General features: G+C 42.7%; 1 protein-coding gene and 1 long non-coding RNA gene across 2 annotated transcripts; both read left to right on the forward strand.

Moving 5' to 3' along the window:
- The first annotated feature begins 738 nt into the window (after positions 1-738).
- Positions 739-7,236, forward strand: LOC139464444 (uncharacterized). Its single transcript, XR_011653107.1, has 4 exons — positions 739-768; positions 3,288-3,348; positions 5,697-5,765; positions 7,119-7,236. It is a non-coding gene; the product is annotated as an uncharacterized lncRNA (long non-coding RNA).
- Positions 7,237-9,549: 2,313 nt separating this feature from the next.
- Positions 9,550-16,916, forward strand: LOC139464446 (uncharacterized). The gene is made up of 4 exons (XM_071245976.1): positions 9,550-9,710; positions 10,388-10,454; positions 15,260-15,325; positions 16,735-16,916. The coding sequence occupies exons 1-4, from the start codon at positions 9,639-9,641 to the stop codon at positions 16,854-16,856; spliced, it is 327 nt and encodes a 108-aa protein (XP_071102077.1). The 5' UTR covers positions 9,550-9,638; the 3' UTR covers positions 16,857-16,916.
- The last annotated feature ends 2,407 nt before the right edge of the window (positions 16,917-19,323 follow it).

A 19,323-nucleotide genomic window follows, 5' to 3' on the forward strand; every position in this document is an offset into this window, starting at 1 on the left:
TGTTTATGAATCACTATCAAATAGTGATCATACCGGATGATCTCGAAAAGGTGAGCGTATCCTGCCTCACCAGTGGCATCCTTTACAAACACTTACAAAGGCAGGTCAATTGTTTACCTGAAAATAAAACACGGGAATATATGGTACAAGTCAAATTTAGGCATTGCATCGGACATATTTTTTTTATCACCAAAGCGTCAAATTTGGAAATGTCCTCTACCATAAAGCTTTTATGCCTTAGTATGCCTTAAATGTTGTAACCCTGATCTAACTACATTTAAGCAAGAGTCGTATGACGCTCTTTGTAACCTTCCAAGAAATAGCAGGTTGCATCTAACCTCAAAAGTTGTGAAACACCAATGGCTGGAGCTGTTGGAATGTTGTCGAAGGTAATTTGACTATTGAAAAGTTGAAGTCTAGTGGATAGAATGTTGTCATTCTTAATAGTTAGGCAAAGATATAAATATGAAACACATAGGGCGATTTTACTGGTCATTCAAAGAGGAATAAAGAAGTTTCAATCTAAAGTGTATAATAGATCCTCCAGTGCGGTTCAGTCGGCTAGACCTTTGATCTTCGTACTCATTGTTCGCAAATGCCTCACGTCAATTCAAGGCATGCCTTATGAAATTTATTACTGTATCGTTGTGAAGGATAATTAAGAGCAATGCATAGTAATTGATTATATTGAACATATTTTAATGTCGCACATATACTATACCCTGCTTATTATTAGCACATATGTTACATGTAACACCACTTGACAAGGTAGGTCTTAAGTAAGCATAAAGTATTAACAGCGATATGAACTAGTGTATTATCAATTTTAGTTGTGTTAATTATATACGTATTAATCATGTTTTGACAACGATGTGAATATGTTTAATCATGTTCACGGGGAGAATTTGTTTATTGAATTTCTTGATGTGGCGTCAATATGTTCCTGTTCATTATGGCGTCATTATGGCGTCATTATGGCGTCATGTTTTCACACCTGAGTTCGTTCAATTATAAACATCTTTAGGTTAAAAACGTAAATGTAAGTATTGTTTGGTGCGGTGTTACCAAATTGGGAATATGGTAATATCTCATATTCTTAAGGAAGGTATTCTAAACTGACTGTAAAATACCGTCGTAGTAACTTTAAGTGAAAACTCGTTATTCTTGACCCCGTTTATCCGAACACCCAACATTATGGACAATACCAACAGGGAGGTACATATACTACTCAAAATAAGTTGCAGAACACGCAATTCTTTCATAGTATCATATGCTATGATAGGTTAACTGTAGTACTATGAAAGAGTCGGGTGTTCTTTAACTTCTTTAATGTTGTATATGTAATAAAACGGACATACTCACAGACTCATGCTTGGTTAATCAGGAATGTTTTCATTCCGGACGAATTCACAGGGAATCTGATGAAGGGGCTTCACTGAAAACGGAACCCAATGGTCCATAATACAACATTACAGACAATAAGTATGGGGACTGAGACAAGAAAATAGTTTTAAGTAAAAAGCTTCCAGTGGTATTCTCACTTGCTTGTCTGCCAGAAAGTCACGTGTAAGGGGATACATATGCATATGTTACGTTGAATGTGTAAGGCACATGTTCTCTCAAATGAGGAAGCGTTTTCTTTATTTCATATGCATGTAATGGGAAAATATGGTGTGATCCATGAGAAAACAATGTTCCGTCACCAACCACAAATAAATAATGGAATCATATTTCAGCATCCTTCAAGAACTATTCATTTCACTTTTAAATCTTGCTGTATCATCGGTTATCTCAGAAATCATACAGATTGAGGTATCCAGTTGACAGAACATGTTGATGCAAATACAAATTGCCTGGTAAGAGAAATTAAACACTTGGAAATTGGATTTGACCAAACAATTACAAGCGTTAGTAAAACGTTACTCAGCTGATGATGTTTCTATGTCAGCACCATACCCGTGCTCGTTGGTTTCAACAGAGTGATAAACGTCTGAGTCCTGCATCACTTCGGGGTATCCTCCTACATTAAGCTAACACGCCGTCTATAACTGGATTACTGTTAAAAGCGTCGTTAAACTCGCTCACTCACTTGTTTGTTTTTTTAGCCACTATGACTAGGGGTGTTTTCTTTCTGGTGTATGATATAACAAGATATAAAGAGTGAATGAATATGGTTTTACGCCGTTTTTAGCAATATTCTAGCAATATAACGGCAGGGCAGAAAAGAAACACAGAAACATTGTACCCATGTAATGAATTGAACCCGGGTAACAGGATAAAAACGTTTATCATATAATGGGTAGGTTTCTCGGCAGGATAAAGCCAACGGATAAAAACGATATCCGTTAGGGTCATATGCGGATAGAGATGCAAATATCAAAGGTCAAGTAGGGACTACTTTCACTGTTTATAAACAAACATGGCGTCGCCCTCGTCATTCGGCGATCGAGTTCGAATTAACCATCGGGATTCTGGATAAACTACAGAGATAACTGCTTTCATTATCAAAAGAACAGTCTAATATCCTGAAAATCAGTGTCTAACTGTGACGTAGCTAAGGCATTTTATAGGTTTTGGCAACTTTGGAGATCAGTAGCCATATCTGTGCTTAAACCTCTGCGGCTTGAACCTTTCCACACAAATTATAGTAGTTGGATTTGGCCGAAATATTTTTGAATTGTTACTTTGTTTCGTTTTGTCGCTGTGTGTTCATCTGACTGCACTTCTTAACGTTATGACAAGACAGACCGACTGTCAACAACGTCTGACCGTGGCCGTGACGTCTCAAAAGGGTTAGAGTAGCTTCCCTTTGACAAAGGGCAGTTACTCTAGCAGACAGACCGATCGATTGCCGCGAAAGGCAATTAAAAATAATTGTTGTTTTGCGTATATGTTGCTTCGCCACTGTTTAAGAAAGAGATTTCAGTTGGAACTATATTGGCTACTGTCACTGTCCGACTGACACATCACTTACCCTGTGACGTAATAAATGTTAATGCGCGCATTCCAGGAAAACTCGCAATGTTTCGGTAATGTTTTTGGGAGAGGGAAAGCGATTTTGAAGCACACAATTAAAGAATGACATTATATGATAAAGAGGTTTTCACGCTTGTGTGTTTGGTGATGGTAAATATCCTGTATTAGGAATAAACACTATGTATTTAGCTCGCCAAGACTCGCTTAATACAATGTTTATTCCTAATGCAATATATTTACCATCCCCAAACACACTCGCATGATAACCTCTATATACTCAAAATATAACTGATTTTATCATCTTTTTTCAGATCACCATGTTCCGACAACTGTTGTTGATGTTTTTCCTTCTGTACGTTGAACATGCCGAGGGTAGGGATATTTACTTTTCAAGGAAGCAAGATAGATCACTGTGTTTCTCGAACCATCGTATTCTGACGACATAGGGGGCACGGAAGGCCCAGTCGTCTAAGGCGCCGCGATTCGCTGTGCAGAGTTGCGTCCCTTGGGCACGCCAGAAACCTAGGATTGTGGGTTCGAATCCCGGTTCGCCCCGATTATGTTTCTAGGTTTGTCAGCACCATACCCGTGCTCGTGGGTTTCACCGAAGTGGTAAACGTCTAAGACCTGCATCACTTCGGGCTTTCTTCCCACATTAAGCTGACACACCGCGATATAACTGGAATACTGTTAAAAGCGGCGTTAAACCCAACTCACTCACTCACTCACTCTGACGACATAATTCATGTCAACCCTTCTCTGATATGAATGTTGTTCTGTTTTATGCCAGCAATATTTCAGCTAGGTCACAGCCCCAGAGAGATATAGTTGTTGACAAACCGGTGGTGGATATTATGAACATGTTCCAAACCGGGTACGATAACACGTGATGAGCACGTCTAACCGCTTAACCCTATTTGTTGATTTATTTATTCATGACAAAGAATAGTGTTTTGGTGATGTAGCCCGGTGATATGAATCGTTCAGCCAAGAAAGAAAAGGAAAGACAAATTGTTAATGATTTTTCTTCGAACAAAATCGTTTTATAACAGCTTAGGACAAAATGAATGAGTGAGTGAATTGGGTTGTACGGCCCTAATAGTAATATCACGGCGGTGGAAATGGAAATGGATTTCACACATTATACCCATATGTGGAATCGAACCCAGACCTTTAGCGTGATGAGAGTAACGACTAGACTCATTCTTTAAAGAATCGTTTCTGTAAACATGAAGACACAGTGAGTGGTTTCCCTGTATGTACATGTATATGCAGTGTATTGTAAAGAGGGATTTAAAACCTGCGCTTAGCTCAATATACTTCACAATGACCTTCCTCTTTCTTTTAGATAAGGGGTGGGGGTAGCCCAGCGGTTGAATATTGTGCGTTAGCAGAAGTTAAATTATTTCAATACTGCGTACATTCTTATATTGTTGACTGTGTCTGTGGGAATCACTATATTGGATGGTGTTCAGTGAATGTTTGACATTATGTTCAGAGAGGGTGGCCCAGTCGTCCAAGGCGCTGCGATTCGCTGTGCAGGGTTGCGTCCCTTAGGCACGCCAGAAACCTATGATTGTGGGTTCGAATCCCGGTTCGCCCCGATTATGTTTCTAGGTTATTCAGCACCATACCCGTTCTCGTGGGTTTCACCGAAGTGGTAAACGTCAGAGACCTGTATCACTTCGGGCTTTTCTCCCACATTAAGCTGACACGACGTGATATAACTCAAATACTGTTAAAAGAGGCGTTAAACCCAACTCACTCACTCACTATGTCCAGAGACGTTTCAGAGAAAATCCACTATCCCCGCTGCCTATTCATATCAGCACGACCATGTCAATTCTCCCCTTTGCTATTTTGTCATTATAAAATTAGAGACAACTCCGCAGATACAGTCGGAACCCTTCAATCGACTCTACTAAATATTAAAATAATGGAAAGGGCTTTATCGCTTTTATTCACCTAAAAAACAAGGAAACATGCGGTACAAGTCAAAATAGGGAGTTGTGTCAGGCATGTTTTTGTCACTCACGTGACACATTTGTAAATGTCCACAACATGTCTACCATGGTCACTCCAAATTCACAAAGATATTCTGCTCTCACATTTGATTATGTGTACCTATCAATCAAAGTTCATGGCAACACCAATTACAACGTATATATACACGGAAGCACTATTCCAGCTATATCACGGCGGGGCACACCAGAAATGGGCTTCACGCATTGTACCCATGTTGGGAATCGAACCCGGGGCTTCCGCGTGACGAGCGAACACTTTAACCACTTAGTTACCTCACCTCCCTGCAATGTCTAGAACTGGACTAGATACTAGACCGTGGCGCATACTCCATCTTGGATAGAAAGCTACCAATGAGGGTTATGTCTATTGTATAATGGCGCAAGGTAGTTGTGTAGTTTTGTGGTTTACGCGTTCAAAGACCCGGGTTCGATTCTCCGCATATGTATTGAATCTGATTGGTCAATAGGTGGCGCTACGATCGAGCCCAGGAATTCCAGCCTAGTTCGGCAATGGTGGAAACTGGACTTTTAAAGTCAGTTAACTCTCTTGCCTCGGGAAGATTATGTCTGGTGTCCTCGCTGAAGTAAAGTTACAATGGTTAACTTCCCTTCACTTTTGTTTGCATGTGGATAATGCTATACCCACTCTAAAGATGTTTATGAACCCCATCCACATCCTGTTGTGTATGTTCCCAGGAAAGCCTTGTAAGACCAAATGTCCCACTGGCAGCACGTGTCTCGATCTGGGGTTTATCGAAGTATGCGGTAAGTGTCGTATTTCCCTCGTGTAGATGCGGGTCCATGTCGGGCGCATATGTGTGTGTGTGTGTGTGTGTGTGTGTGTGTGTGTGTGTGTGTGTGTGTGTGTGTGTGTGTGTGTGTGTGTGTGTGTGTGTGTGTGTGAGGGAGAGAGAGAGGTTTGTTTGTTTGTTGTTTAACGCCGCACTCAGCAATATTCCAGCTATATGACGGCGGTCTGTTAATAATCGAGTCTGGAACAGACAATCAAGTCGATCTATGCAATTGGGATACCATGACATGCATCAACTAAGTCAGCAAGCCTGACCACCCGATCCCGTTAGTCGCTTCCTACGACAAGCATAGTCGCCTTTTACGGCAAGCATGGGTTGCTGAGAGACAAATTACAGGTCCCAAAAAACAACTATGATATCTGTGTCAAATACGTCACCATCGAATAACCAATTCTTGTTTGTTTCATTTTTTACCACCATCAATCATGGTCTACACTTTCTTTTACCCGGTTCATGTTGTTCCTGTACAATCATTGCTGGTTTATTTAGGAATATAATTGATTGATTATTAATTGACAAGCTTCATGGAGAATGAAACAAACTCAGGGCCTCAGCTATCTTGGGAGTTTGTCCCTTTGGCGTGCCGAATCATATGATTGTGTGATCGAATCTCAGATTCACCCTGGTTATGATTCTAGGTTTGTGGGCACCATACCTGTGCTCGTGGGTTGCACCAAATTGATAAACACCTGAAACCGATGTTATATTGTAAAAGAGAGGAAGACAGGGTGAATAAGTGCGCAACCCTTCATTCAACCGTGATGCTATAATGCTGGCTTTCGATGTATAATTTATCGTCTAAATATTTTTTTCATGCAGTTAATTACACCATGGACAAGCATCCATTTATTAATGTACAAGTCTATTCCACATGCCGTTTTGTAATATAGTGATTTGTTTGATCATAGTATATCACAGAAGATGGTCTCTGGTATTCAATTCTGGTATGGGAGCACGGGTGGTTAAGTCGTCAAACCTATGATAGCAGTTCACATGATTATGTTTCTTGGATTCTCAGCACCATATCCGGGATCGCTGGTTTCACTTTGGACTTTCCTCCCACGCTATGAAAATGTAATACTGTTCAAAGCGGCCTCACTAACTCACTCACTCATTCATCCACTCACGCACTCACTCACTCATTCACCCACCAAATCACCCACCCACCCACCCACCCACTCCTTCACCCACCCACCCACTCACCCACTCACTCATTCACTCACTCACTCACTCACTCACTCACTCACTCACTCACTCACCTGTTACATGCAAGATAAAGCTCATACTTTCCGTTACTCCGTTACAGCGGCCAGTCTGTCCGGAAATGAAGGGGGTCCCCCACCTCCATCAACCACCCCACAACCGGAATAACCCCTGCGTTGTCTGGTGGGCTGAAATAAATCTTCAATAAACGAAGATAACGCCATCTTTGTTGTTCTTTCATTATGTATTTTCAACACTATGTTTAGAACGTCTATACTCAGTGAGCCACGCCCTTTATTTTTAGGGGTTCCACTTTTCTAAATTTAAACAGGTCCTTGTGCCCAGAATACAGTTTGATTGATGATTCGAACTATGCTTACATTTTAAACCGATTACCCGAGCAGTTAGGTTCGTTATAACGCTACTGTATGGAGACGCAGCTCACGTATGAAATTCTACGTGTTTTTTCCATTCAATGACGGAACGAATCCAAGTACCTTTGCCAAGCAAGAAGTTTTAAATAAGTTGAAATTCGTCTCGTTCATCTCTGATGTGGGAGGCTATCTCTCACCATGGCAGAAAAGGTCTGGTCCATATCCAGGGCAATCTTACGGCTCAACGATACATCAACGAGATTCTCCTACCACACATCCTTCCAATTGCAGCCAACGGCAACGGTGTATTCAATCAGGACAACCTCGACCACATACAGCACAGATCACAACAGCATGTCTACAACAACGTTGATGTTCTCACCAGGCCCTCCAGATCCCCGGACTTGAATCCGATAGAGCACCTGTGGGATGAATTGGATAGACAACCCTAGACGTTGCAGCAGTTGGCTTTTGCGTTGCGGGCCGAGTGGGTTGCCATTCCCAAGGATTGTGATTCGCATACTCGTCTCCTCCATCGGCAGGAGAAGTCAGGCCGCTATCGATTCCATACGCGTTTTGATGGTAACTGACCTTCACCTTGGTCTTTTCCTATGTACCAATAATTGAGATGACTACAATCACCAAGTGTTCTCTCCACAACATTATCTGGATTTGCGTTTCTTTTTTGAAGACTACATGCACAACCTTACATCAAGTGCAGATTGAACTACAGCTCAAACATTCCATGTTGTTTCTAAACTATTTTATTCCCAAAATACGTTCCCAAAAAGATCGAAAAATCATCCATTAAATTAGGAAATGTTATCTTACCAGATTCGTGAAACGTTAAACTAACGTGTGTATTTTCAGAACCATAAGGACACTTTTATTTAATATGTATTCTTGTAGCGGTAAGGAAAATGTGAAAAGGCATTGAACGTATCCAGTTATTAACTTGCAACAGCTGACGGATCATATTGATGTCAAGCCACATTGAGCATGTACTGGGATAAAAACACTATAGTACTCCATGTCGCCATGCCTTCAATAACTGTTGATGATGCTGTTCCTTGATGGTGCTGCAGAGGCTGCCACATAGGGGCACAGATCATGCTACTTAATTTGATCCGTGTGTGGAGACATTACTCACTGTGACGTCAAATGTGCTGCTGAAAAAGATCTCGCTTTCGAAGATTCATGATTGTGTGAGAAGTAGTATCGCGTGAACAAAATTTCGACACCAGAAATGGGCAGCATCGATCACGCAATGTACCTTGTACCCATGCCATGTGGGGAATCGAACCCAGGTCATCGACGTGTCGAGCGAACGCTACAACGATTAGGTTATCCCCCTTTAAAGCCAATTATGCTGGGATAATCTGCGCATAATGCACTGATAGATAGCACTCATGCCAATATCACTGCGATGTGCTGCTGCTGATTTAGGATTCAAATTAGGTTTTAATGGTTCGGATGATTCTTATGGTCCTAATTGTATTGTACGGACGCCGCCGAGCTCATCGCATTTCCAGCTGATCGTAAGCTGACACAAAAATCAAGTTCGTTTTGCAGTAAAAAGTCTGTAAGCTATGGAAAATAGTGTACATACATATGCATATTTATATACATGTATGGTCGTAACTATGTTATATGTAACGCAAAACAACATTGGGGTGGGGGGTGTGTGAATGTGTTTTAATAATCTGGAACACAAAATATTGTATATCTACATATCTTCATATCAGATGACCCGTGAAGATCTGGGGTGGAATTGTTTTTCAGCAAGCCTTGCTTGCCGTATAAGGCGACTATACTTGTCGTAATAGGCGACTAACGGAATCGGGTGTCAGGCTCGCTGACTTGGTTGATGCATGTCATCGTATCAAAACTGCGTGGATCGATGCTCATGACGTCAATCACTGGATTGTCTGGTCCAGACTCGATTATTTACAGACCGCAGTCATATAGCTGGAATATTCCTGAGTGCGGCGTTAAACAACAAACAAACAAACAAACAAACAAACAACATTTACATCAGATGCATAGGGACACCAAAATGATATTACACATCGGATTATCATTTTACCGTCCGTGAAACGTTCTAACAAGTTTACTGTTAGGCCGGTAATCGTCCAACATGAGCGTTTCATCTGATAGCTACTTACGTCTTTACATTAAACATATCTTTCGACGAGGAGAATTTGCGTTGGTGTTGGAGTGATTCGTGACAATACAAAGTCATTGATTATATGGAACATGTGGGCTGTAGTACACATGCATACAGAAATAACGGGGTCATACCGGAAGGAATCTTTGTTGAGGTAAGTCTACATTAATCTGGTCGTCATTGTCCAGAATATAAACGTCAAAAGAAACAAGGTAAGTGGCAGATTATTAAACGAAAGCATGCAGAAAATATTATCAGAACCGTTATTGCACACTGTCCAATAAAGTTACATTTGCACATTTATAACACTAAATGACGTAGTTACATTTTACAAACTCAAGCTTTCTTGTTTTCTTAATATATGTATGTATTCTGCATGTACATGTTTTTTATCATGGCATAGGGGGAAGCTATATTACCATTTATGTTTCTATACTAAGAAACGTGTCTCTGGCTGACTAAAAATGAACATTACATTTCGGAAGATCCGGGATAGAATAGGTCTTCAGCAACCCATGCTTGCCGTAAAAGACGACTCGATTACTTACAGACCGCCGTCATATAGCTGGAATATTGCTGAGTGCGGCGTTAAACACCAAACAAACAAACAAACAAATATTTCTGCAAAGTAGGAATTCCTACAAATGTTAAAGTAATGTAAGGTTATTGTTTTCCGGTACCACAGGGAACATATTGTTATATACAAGAAAATTCTCACAAAGTATATACATTTTGAGAAATAAGAAACCTTTTCTCAATTGTGACGAATAAAACAATTATTTCCGTGTTACGAAGTAGGGTGTATTTTAAACTCTGACGTTGTGATTTCAGGTGGCCATGACCCGGAAGTTGCTGTTGGTTCTGCTACTTTGTGTGACTGTGGCAACATCTGCTACAAGTGAGTACGGGCTTTGGGAGGATCGATCTTGATGTGATCAAAATGTAAACTCCAGCTGGGCAATCCTTGTAGATTGAGCGTCTGCCCGGAGAGCGGAAGGTTGGTGGTTCGATCCCCGCATCGTACTCGAAGACGTTAAGAGATGGTACTTGTTGTAACCCTGCCTGGCGTTCGCTCGTAAGGATGTATGTATGTATGTATGTATGTATGTATGTATGTATGTATGTATGTATGTATGTATGTATGTATGTATGTATGTATGTATGTATGTATGTATGTATGTACGTTCATGTATGCACAACACTACAGGGAGAAAGTCAATGACATGCATGACATCGGTTTGCACAGCCGATCATCTCAAATGACTGAAGAGTGTATACAGTTTGTCTTCACACATGTATTGCGCGTTGTCAACCTCGGTGTCCTGGTTGCGAGGGTGCCGTCGTGCCCCACATTTATAACTGGTGCGTCTTGTCCAGACGCGATTATTTACATGGCGCAGTCATACAAATCGAATATTGTGCGTTAAACAACAAAGAAATCAGTATAGGCAAAACAAGCTCCGCCAATACGCATCGTAAATTTGTCTATTGCATATGATTATGTTCAAACGAGATAGCAGAAATACCAGGAGAGTCAGTTTGTACATTCTCGATTCAGACTCGGTTGTCGTGATGTAAATGCCATTTCTGAAAATGCAACTTGTTCTTATGAAAATAAAACATGTATATGTATGACACTATTTCTTTTCCGGTCCCATTTAAAAAAGTGAAACAAATGATTCATTTTTATACTCTGAGGGAGTTGATCTTAACACTATTCTGAATGAAAATGCTAGTAATTTAGATATCTTGACATCAGTACATTCATACATACTTCATTCCAAGGGGTTTAACCTAACGTGAGACTATAAATCCTGCATATATCCTTATCCTCTACCACGCATTACACTAGGCTGTTGTTCTTGACCACATGTTTTTTTAAAGTATTTAGTTTGTCTTCATGTAGTATTTTGTATAATGCCTTTGTGGATATAATTTATACTGGCGAGGTATAAATATAAGCCTTCTTTTTTTCTTTTTTAAAAATATTTTTTATTCAATTCAGTATATGACATTACAGAGTAATACATGTAGTAGCACGTCTTGTAGCATACTTGTTAGGTATAGGTTACCTATACAGCAGCCAGCAGGTCAGCAAGTTTAAGTTCGCTACAGGTGTCCATCAAAGTTTACACACGGAGAAAACGGGCAAATATTTAACATAAGCCCTCTTGGCTTGTTTGTCCATCCAGAGTCACTGAATACAAAATATGTTAAATCAGAAATACATGTACCTGGTTGGTAGCCAGGAGCATTCTAAAGAACAACGTCGACGTAATACATACACCAAGCTGATATGATTATTAAAACTGATAGCCCAAAAAGGACTTTACCAGGGATATTTTTGTCACCACAGAAAAAGGAAAAACATGTATGTCAGTATTTTCTGTATAAAAAGACACGAAACCAAAATAATAGGCAAACGGATACTGTTGATGAAGCCGGGTCGAACAAAGGTTTTCAGTGGGCGACATGTCCCGAGAGCGTGCTGGCAAAGGTAACACATTGTGTGTTAATTAACGTATACTAGTGTTGTGTAGGGTCAGACGCTGTGAAATGATGTCTGGGGCGCTGTGACACGAGGTCTGGGGTGCTGTGACACACTGCCTACCCGTACTTGTCCTGTGATGTCTGACATGTCTGACCTGTGCTTGTACTGGGATGTCTGACCCGTGCTTGTACTGGGATGTCTGACCCGTGCTTGTACTGGGATGTCTGACCCGTGCTTGTACTGTGATGTCTGACCCGTGCTTGTACTGGGATGTCTGACCCGTGCTTGTACTGGGATGTCTGACCTGTGCTTGTCCTGTGATGTCTGACCCATACTTGTCCTGTGATGTCTGACCCGTGCTTGTCCTGTGATGTCTGACCCGTACTTGTCCTGTGATGTCTGACATGTCTGACCTGTACTTGTCTTGTGATGTCGGACCCGTGCTTGTACTGTGATGTCTGACCCGTGCTTGTACTGTGATGTCTGACCCGTGCTTGTACTAGGATGTCTGACCCGTGCTTGTACTGGGATGTCTGACCCGTGCTTGTACTGGGATGTCTGACCCGTGCTTGTACTGGGATGTCTGACCCATACTTGTCCTGTGATGTCTGACCCGTGCTTGTCCTGTGATGTCTGACCCGTACTTGTCCTGTGATGTCTGACATGTCTGACCTGTACTTGTCTTGTGATGTCTGACATGTCTGACCCGTGCTTGCCCTGTGATGTCTGACCGTACTTGTCTTGTGAGGTCTGACATGTGCTTGTACTGTAATGTCTGACCCGTGCATGTACTGTGATGTCTGACCCGTACTTGTCTTGTGAGGTCTGACATGTCTGACCCGTACTTGTCCTGTGATGTCTGACATGTCTGACCCGTACTTGCCTTGTGATGTCTGACATGTCTGACCCGTACTTGTCTTGTGATGTCTGATATGTCTGACCCGTACTTGCCTTGTGATGTCGGACATATCTGACCCGTACTTGTCTTGTGATGTCTGATATGTCCGACCCGTACTATTTCTGTTATGTCTGACCGTACTTGTCTTGTGATGTCTGACATGTCTGACCCGTACTTGTCTTGTGAGGTCTGACATGTCTGACCCGTACTTGCCTTGTGATGTCTGACATGTCTGACCCGTACTTGTCTTGTGATGTCTGACATGTCCGACCCGTACTATTTCTGTTATGTCTGACCGTACTTGTCTTGTGATGTCGAACATGTCCGACCCGTACTTGTCTTGTGATGTCTGACATGTCTGACCCGTACTTGTCTTGTGATGTCTGACATGTCCGACCCGTACTTGTCTTGTGATGTCTGACATGTCTGACCCGTACTTGTCCTGTGATGTCTGACCCGTGCTTGTACTGTGATGTCTGACCCGTACTTGTCCTGTGATGTCTGACATGTCTGACCCTTACTTGTCCTGTGATGTCTGACCGTACTTGTCTTGTGAGGTCTGACATGTCTGACCCGTACTTGTCTTGTGATGTCTGACATGTCTGACCCGTACTTGTCCTGTGATGTCTGACCCGTGCTTGTACTGTGATGTCTGACCCGTACTTGTCCTGTGATGTCTGACATGTCTGACCCTTACTTGTCCTGTGATGTCTGACCGTACTTGCCTTGTGATGTCGGACATGTCTGACCCGTACTTGTCTTGTGATGTCTGACATGTCTGACCCGTACTTGTCTTGTGATGTCTGACATGTCTGACCCGTACTTGTCTTGTGATGTCTGACATGTCCGACCCGTACTATTTCTGTTATGTCTGACCGTACTTGTCTTGTGATGTCTGACATGTCTGACCCGTAATTGTCTTGTGATGTCGGACATGTCCGACCCGTATTATTTCTGTGATGTCTGACCCGTACTTGTCTTGTGATGTCTGACATGTCTGACCGTACTTGTCTTGTGATGTCGGACATGTCCGACCCGTACTTGTCCTGTGATGTCTGACATGTCCGACCCGTACTTGTCCTGTGATGTCTGACATGTCCGACCCGTACTTGTCCTGTGATGTCTGACCCGTACTTGTCCTGTGATGTCTGACATGTCTGAACCGTACTTGTCCTGTGATGTCTGACCCGTACTTGTCCTGTGATGTCTGACATGTCTGACCCGTACTTGCCCTATGATGTCTGACCCGTACTATTTCCGTTATGTCTGACTGTACTGTTGCATCAGGTGTGGTACGGCCACACGGGAACAGCCGAAGGTCCTCGCCACTTGAGAGTGGGTTGCTGCCATCCGTATCATACAATGGTTCGCTATCGCCATTCTGTTGTCATTCTTGGCATTCCGGTTGTGTTTTGGCATCAGTGTATATGCTTTGTCATACCACTGTACGACATTCATACCCCTGGCGGAGGCTTTATTAAGTGCCTCCGTGGTCTAGTGGTTTAACGTCCGCCCGGAGAGCATAAGGTCCGGGGTTCGATCCCGGCCGGGTCATACCAAAAGACGTTAAAAGATGGTACTTGTTGTTGCCATCATACCTGGCGCTCGGCATTAAGGGGCTAAATAAGTATATACGTATACAAGCTATATACGTGCAATAATCTTGAACGCGATGTTAAACCCTATTTCACCTCACAACCGTTATTCAGGGGGCACGGGTGGCCCAGTCGTCTAAGGCGCCGCAGTTCGCTGTGCAGAGTTGCGTCCCTTTGGCACGCCAGAAACCTATGATTGAGGGTTCGAATCCCGGTTCGCCCCGATTATGTTTCTAGGTTTGTCAGCACCATAACCGTGCGCGTGGGTTTCACCGAAGTGGAAAACGTCTGAGACCTGCATCACTTCGGGCTTTCCTCCCACATTAAGCTGACACGCCGAGATATGACTGGAATACAGGTTAAAAGGCGTTAAACCCAACTCACTCACTCACTATTTCACCTCACAACCGTCATTCAATCACTCCTTTGGTCACATTTTCGCTCTTCCCACATTAAACAAGCATCATACTCGGACAACGATTTAGTTTTGTTCAGCTGTGGCTCAGCGAATAGTTGCATTCGATGATGTCTGTTAATGTTTTCAAATTTCAGTTTGATATAGTTTGTTTGGCCGTCAGTAGATATATACCAAAATAAACAGTGTCCAAATCAGGTGTTGAGTGGTACACTGTCACACAAGAAAGTTAAGATGCTACTATCAAATGTCAGCTTAAATCACCAATTCATGCTGATATTATAACAATTACTGTATTTTTCAGATCAGTGTAGCAAAGTGTGTAAAGAAGGACAGAAATGTTACCGAATTGGCTCCACTGAGTTTTGTGGTAAGTTGTATATTATTCCTGCCCGGGGTGGGGTGGGGTGGGGGTTGTCCAGGGGGTCCGGACTACCCGCCACCCATCTATACATAAAGTGTCTTCAAGTGTGTCGCTCTGTAGATCTAGGAGGTTTGACAGCGAGAACCTTGAAAACGACACGTCCTGGAAGATCTGCCACATAATCAACACCAGAAATATGGTGATGAACGACTGGCGAATGACATCATATCGCTCTGTTTGAAACTGATCCAGAAAGGTTCTTGCAAACGATTTGTGACTTTGAATGAAACCTGGGTTCACTACTTCCAGACAGAGTCCAAACAAACAATTAAAACAGTGGAAGCATCTGTCAACACCACCAGCACAGGAGGTAAAGACTGTCCCAACAGCTGGAAAGGTTATGGTCTCTGTGTTATGGGATGTCGAAAGTATAACAAACAGAACACTTTTGAGGCAATTACAGGAGGATATTTACACTAAGAGACTGAGAATTAGCATGCCCTTCCATCACGACAATGCGCCAGCAAACACATCAGTCAAGGCAATGGATACAATCGAAGATCCTCCTGATCTGGATCTGTCAGTCTTCCATCTGCTGCCAAACATGACGAAAGCTCTCTTGGAGAGCAGTCTTGGACATTCTGGACAGCCAAAAGAAGGACTTCCACGAAACGGAGATATAATCCCTCCAACATCGTTGGCAAAAGTGTATCAATGTGGAAGTTGAATATGATGGAAAATACAATCATTTAAATGTTTTCATGGATCAGGTCAAGTCTTTCCATGAGAAGCTCATAACTTATCGGTCAACCCTCTTAAATACGTGGGGTACGGGTGGTCTAATCGCCCGAGGCGCCGCGATTGGCTGTGCAGAGTTACGTCCCTTGTGCACACCAGATACATGTAACTATGATTGTGGGTTCGAATCCCGGTTCGCCCCGATTATGTTTCGAGGTATGTCAGCACCAAACCCGTGCTCGTGGGTTTCACCGAAACGTAAACGCCCGAGGCCTGCATCACTTCGGGCTTTCCTCCCACATTAAGCTGACAAGCCGTGATATAACTGGAATACTGTTAAAAGCGGCGTAAACCCAACTCACTAACTCACTCTTAAATACGGACATCCTGCTTGTGGTTAACCCAGCCTTTTGGGGATGACTGACGATGTTGTTTGTGGATGTAAAGTCGACTGATAGGTGTCCATCAGCAAGGCTTATATTCAGTGACGGTTACAAGACTTAGTGTTAACCCATGCTAAACATGTCCAGAGGTGTTAGGAGACTGAAACACCAAACTGTGAAATAGCGCAACCGTATGACCAGTAGTTCAATCAACACGCTCCAGCTAAAGGTGTATTTCCCCGATGAGGCCCCAAATGAAACTGAGTATTTGACGAATATTTCCCATTTTTTCAGGTCCTGACCTTTCCAATATCAGTTCCGTCTTTGGCAACCCTGGAGGATGGCCGCCGCCGCCACCGCCACCGCCACCGCCGCCGCCACCACCACCACCACCACCACCACCGCCTGGGAGGTAAACTTCAAGAAGGCTTGTTGTAAAGCTTAGAGTACATCTCTTGAATAAATGCTGGAATAAATATATATTTTCCTTGTTTTCCTTGCAGTTTTATAAGGTACACACACTACACTGCCGGTGAAAAGAAAGATAATTGGATTTGGCCAAAAATTACAAACGTTATCAAAACGTTGCTAGGCTGACAGAGTGGGTGAGGTGAGGTGAAATGGGGTTTAACGTCGCGTCCAAGATTATTGCACTTATATAGCGACGTGCATGTAAGTGTGTGTGTGTGGCTGCTTGTACTAGTCCGGACTGATGCCGATTTATAGTGCTAGCTCACTGAGATACCATGCCGCAGTTTAACATGAATACCCCACTCAGACACAGTATACTGACTCCGAGCCGACCAGTCCTTGTTTTAGCCCCTTAATGCCGAGCGCCAGACAGGGTAACAACCAGTACCATCTTTTAACGTCTTTTGGTATGGCGCGGCCGGGGATCGAACCCAAGACCTTCCGCTCTCCCGGCGGACGCTCTACCACTAGACCACGGAGGCGGTCTGACACTGAGGGCGAAACACTGCAAACCTAAGGTCCCAAACACCGGCAGTTTATATTACACGTGTTTCTGGCGTATGCCGAGAAACGTTTTACGTTGAACATATCTAAACTATGCTTATACCGAACAAGTTTATTAAGAACTGACGCATATAACGAACACAAATTAGAGTTCGTTATAACCGTAGTTTACACGTGTTTCTGGCGTATACCGAGAACCGTTTTACGTTGAACATATTTAAACTATACTTATACCGAACAAGCTTATAAAGAACTGACGGATATAACGAACACAAATTAGAGTTCGTTATAACCGTAGTTTACTGAAATTATATAATGTATTATTAGGCTATTCTATTACGACTTTGGAGAAAAACTCATTGAGCTACAGATATTAATTATAGCAAACCATCACATCAGAAAGAAATAATGAATACTGTATTGATAAAAAATTATTTTGCCATCTCAAATCAATAGAAAGTTTGGATCTCACCCCAGAGCATTATATCATTAAATCAACTGATCAACCATATTCCATTCACACCCTCTTCTTGGCTTTCGCCCGGTTAGAGTGAGTGAGTGAGTTTGGTTTTACGCAGCTTTTAGCAATATTCCAGCATTATCACGGCGGGGGACACCAGAAATGGGCTTCACACATTGTACCTATGTCGGGAATCGAACCCGGGTCTTCGGCGTGACGAGCAGACGCTTTAACCACTAGGCTACCCGACCGCCCCTCGCCCGGTTAGAACTGATCTTATAAGCGACTAATGGGATCGGGTGGTCAGACTAGGTTGATGCATGTCATCGTATCTCAATAGCGTTGCGGGGGCACAGGTGGCCCAGTCGTCTAAGGCGCCGCGATTCGCTGTGCAGAGTTGCGTCCCTTAGGCACGCCAGAAACCTAGGATTGTGGGTTCGAATCCCGGTTCGCCCCGATTATGTTTCTAGGTTTGTCAGCACCATACCCGTGCTCGTGGGTTTCGTCGAAGTGGTAAACGTCTGAGACCTGCATCACTTCGGGCTTTCCTCCCACATTAAGCTGACACGCCGTGATATAACTGGAATACTGTTAAAAGCGGCGTTAAACCCGACTCACTCACTATGTATAGACTGTATCGACCACTTCAACACCAAGATATGTGAGCAATAATCTTCGTTATGAAAGGGTATAGAATACATTAATCACGTCCATAAAGCGTGTTTGTGTTTCTATACAATATTTGTCTCTTGCATGTTCTGTTCCGTACCATAGGCTTGCTTCCTTGACCACACAAGGAATCACATCCATAAAGCGTGTTTGTGTTTCTATACAATATTTGTTTCTTGCATGTTCTGTTCCGTACCATAGGCTTGCTTCCTTGACCACACAAGGAATCACATCCATAAAGCGTGTTTGTGTTTCTATACAATATTTGTTTCTTGCATGTTCTGTTCCGTACCATAGGCTTGCTTCCTTGACCACACAAGGAATCACATCCATAAAGCGTGTTTGTGTTTCTATACAATATTTGTTTCTTGCATGTTCTGTTCCGTACCATAGGCTTGCTTCCTTGACCACACAAGGAATCACATCCATAAAGCGTGTTTGTGTTTCTATACAATATTTGTCTCTTGCATGTTCTGTTCCGTACCATAGGCTTGCTTCCTTGACCACACAAGGAATCACATCCATAAAGCGTGTTTGTGTTTCTATACAATATTTGTTTCTTGCATGTTCTGTTCCGTACCATAGGCTTGCTTCCTTGACCACACAAGGAATCACATCCATAAAGCGTGTTTGTGTTTCTATACAATATTTGTTTCTTGCATGTTCTGTTCCGTACCATAGGCTTGCTTCCTTGACCACACAAGGAATCACATCCATAAAGCGTGTTTGTGTTTCTATACAATATTTGTTTCTTGCATGTTCTGTTCCGTACCATAGGC

The sequence above is a fragment of the Haliotis cracherodii genome, unplaced genomic scaffold (genome assembly GCF_022045235.1).
Source record: "Haliotis cracherodii isolate W230 unplaced genomic scaffold, xgHalCrac1.p SCAF_17, whole genome shotgun sequence".
In the NCBI taxonomy this organism is placed as follows: Eukaryota; Metazoa; Mollusca; class Gastropoda; order Lepetellida; family Haliotidae; genus Haliotis; species Haliotis cracherodii.

What these genes read in the sequence shown, in the direction of transcription:
- LOC139464446 (XM_071245976.1), top strand. Translation starts at nt 9,639, where the DNA reads ATGGAACATGTGGGCTGTAGTACACATGCATACAGAAATAACGGGGTC. An exon ending in CGGAAGGAATCTTTGTTGAG is followed by an intron (nt 9,711 to 10,387) that starts GTAAGTCTACAT and finishes TTGTGATTTCAG; the next exon opens with GTGGCCATGACCCGGAAGTT. An exon ending in TGGCTCCACTGAGTTTTGTG is followed by an intron (nt 15,326 to 16,734) that starts GTAAGTTGTATA and finishes CCATTTTTTCAG; the next exon opens with GTCCTGACCTTTCCAATATC.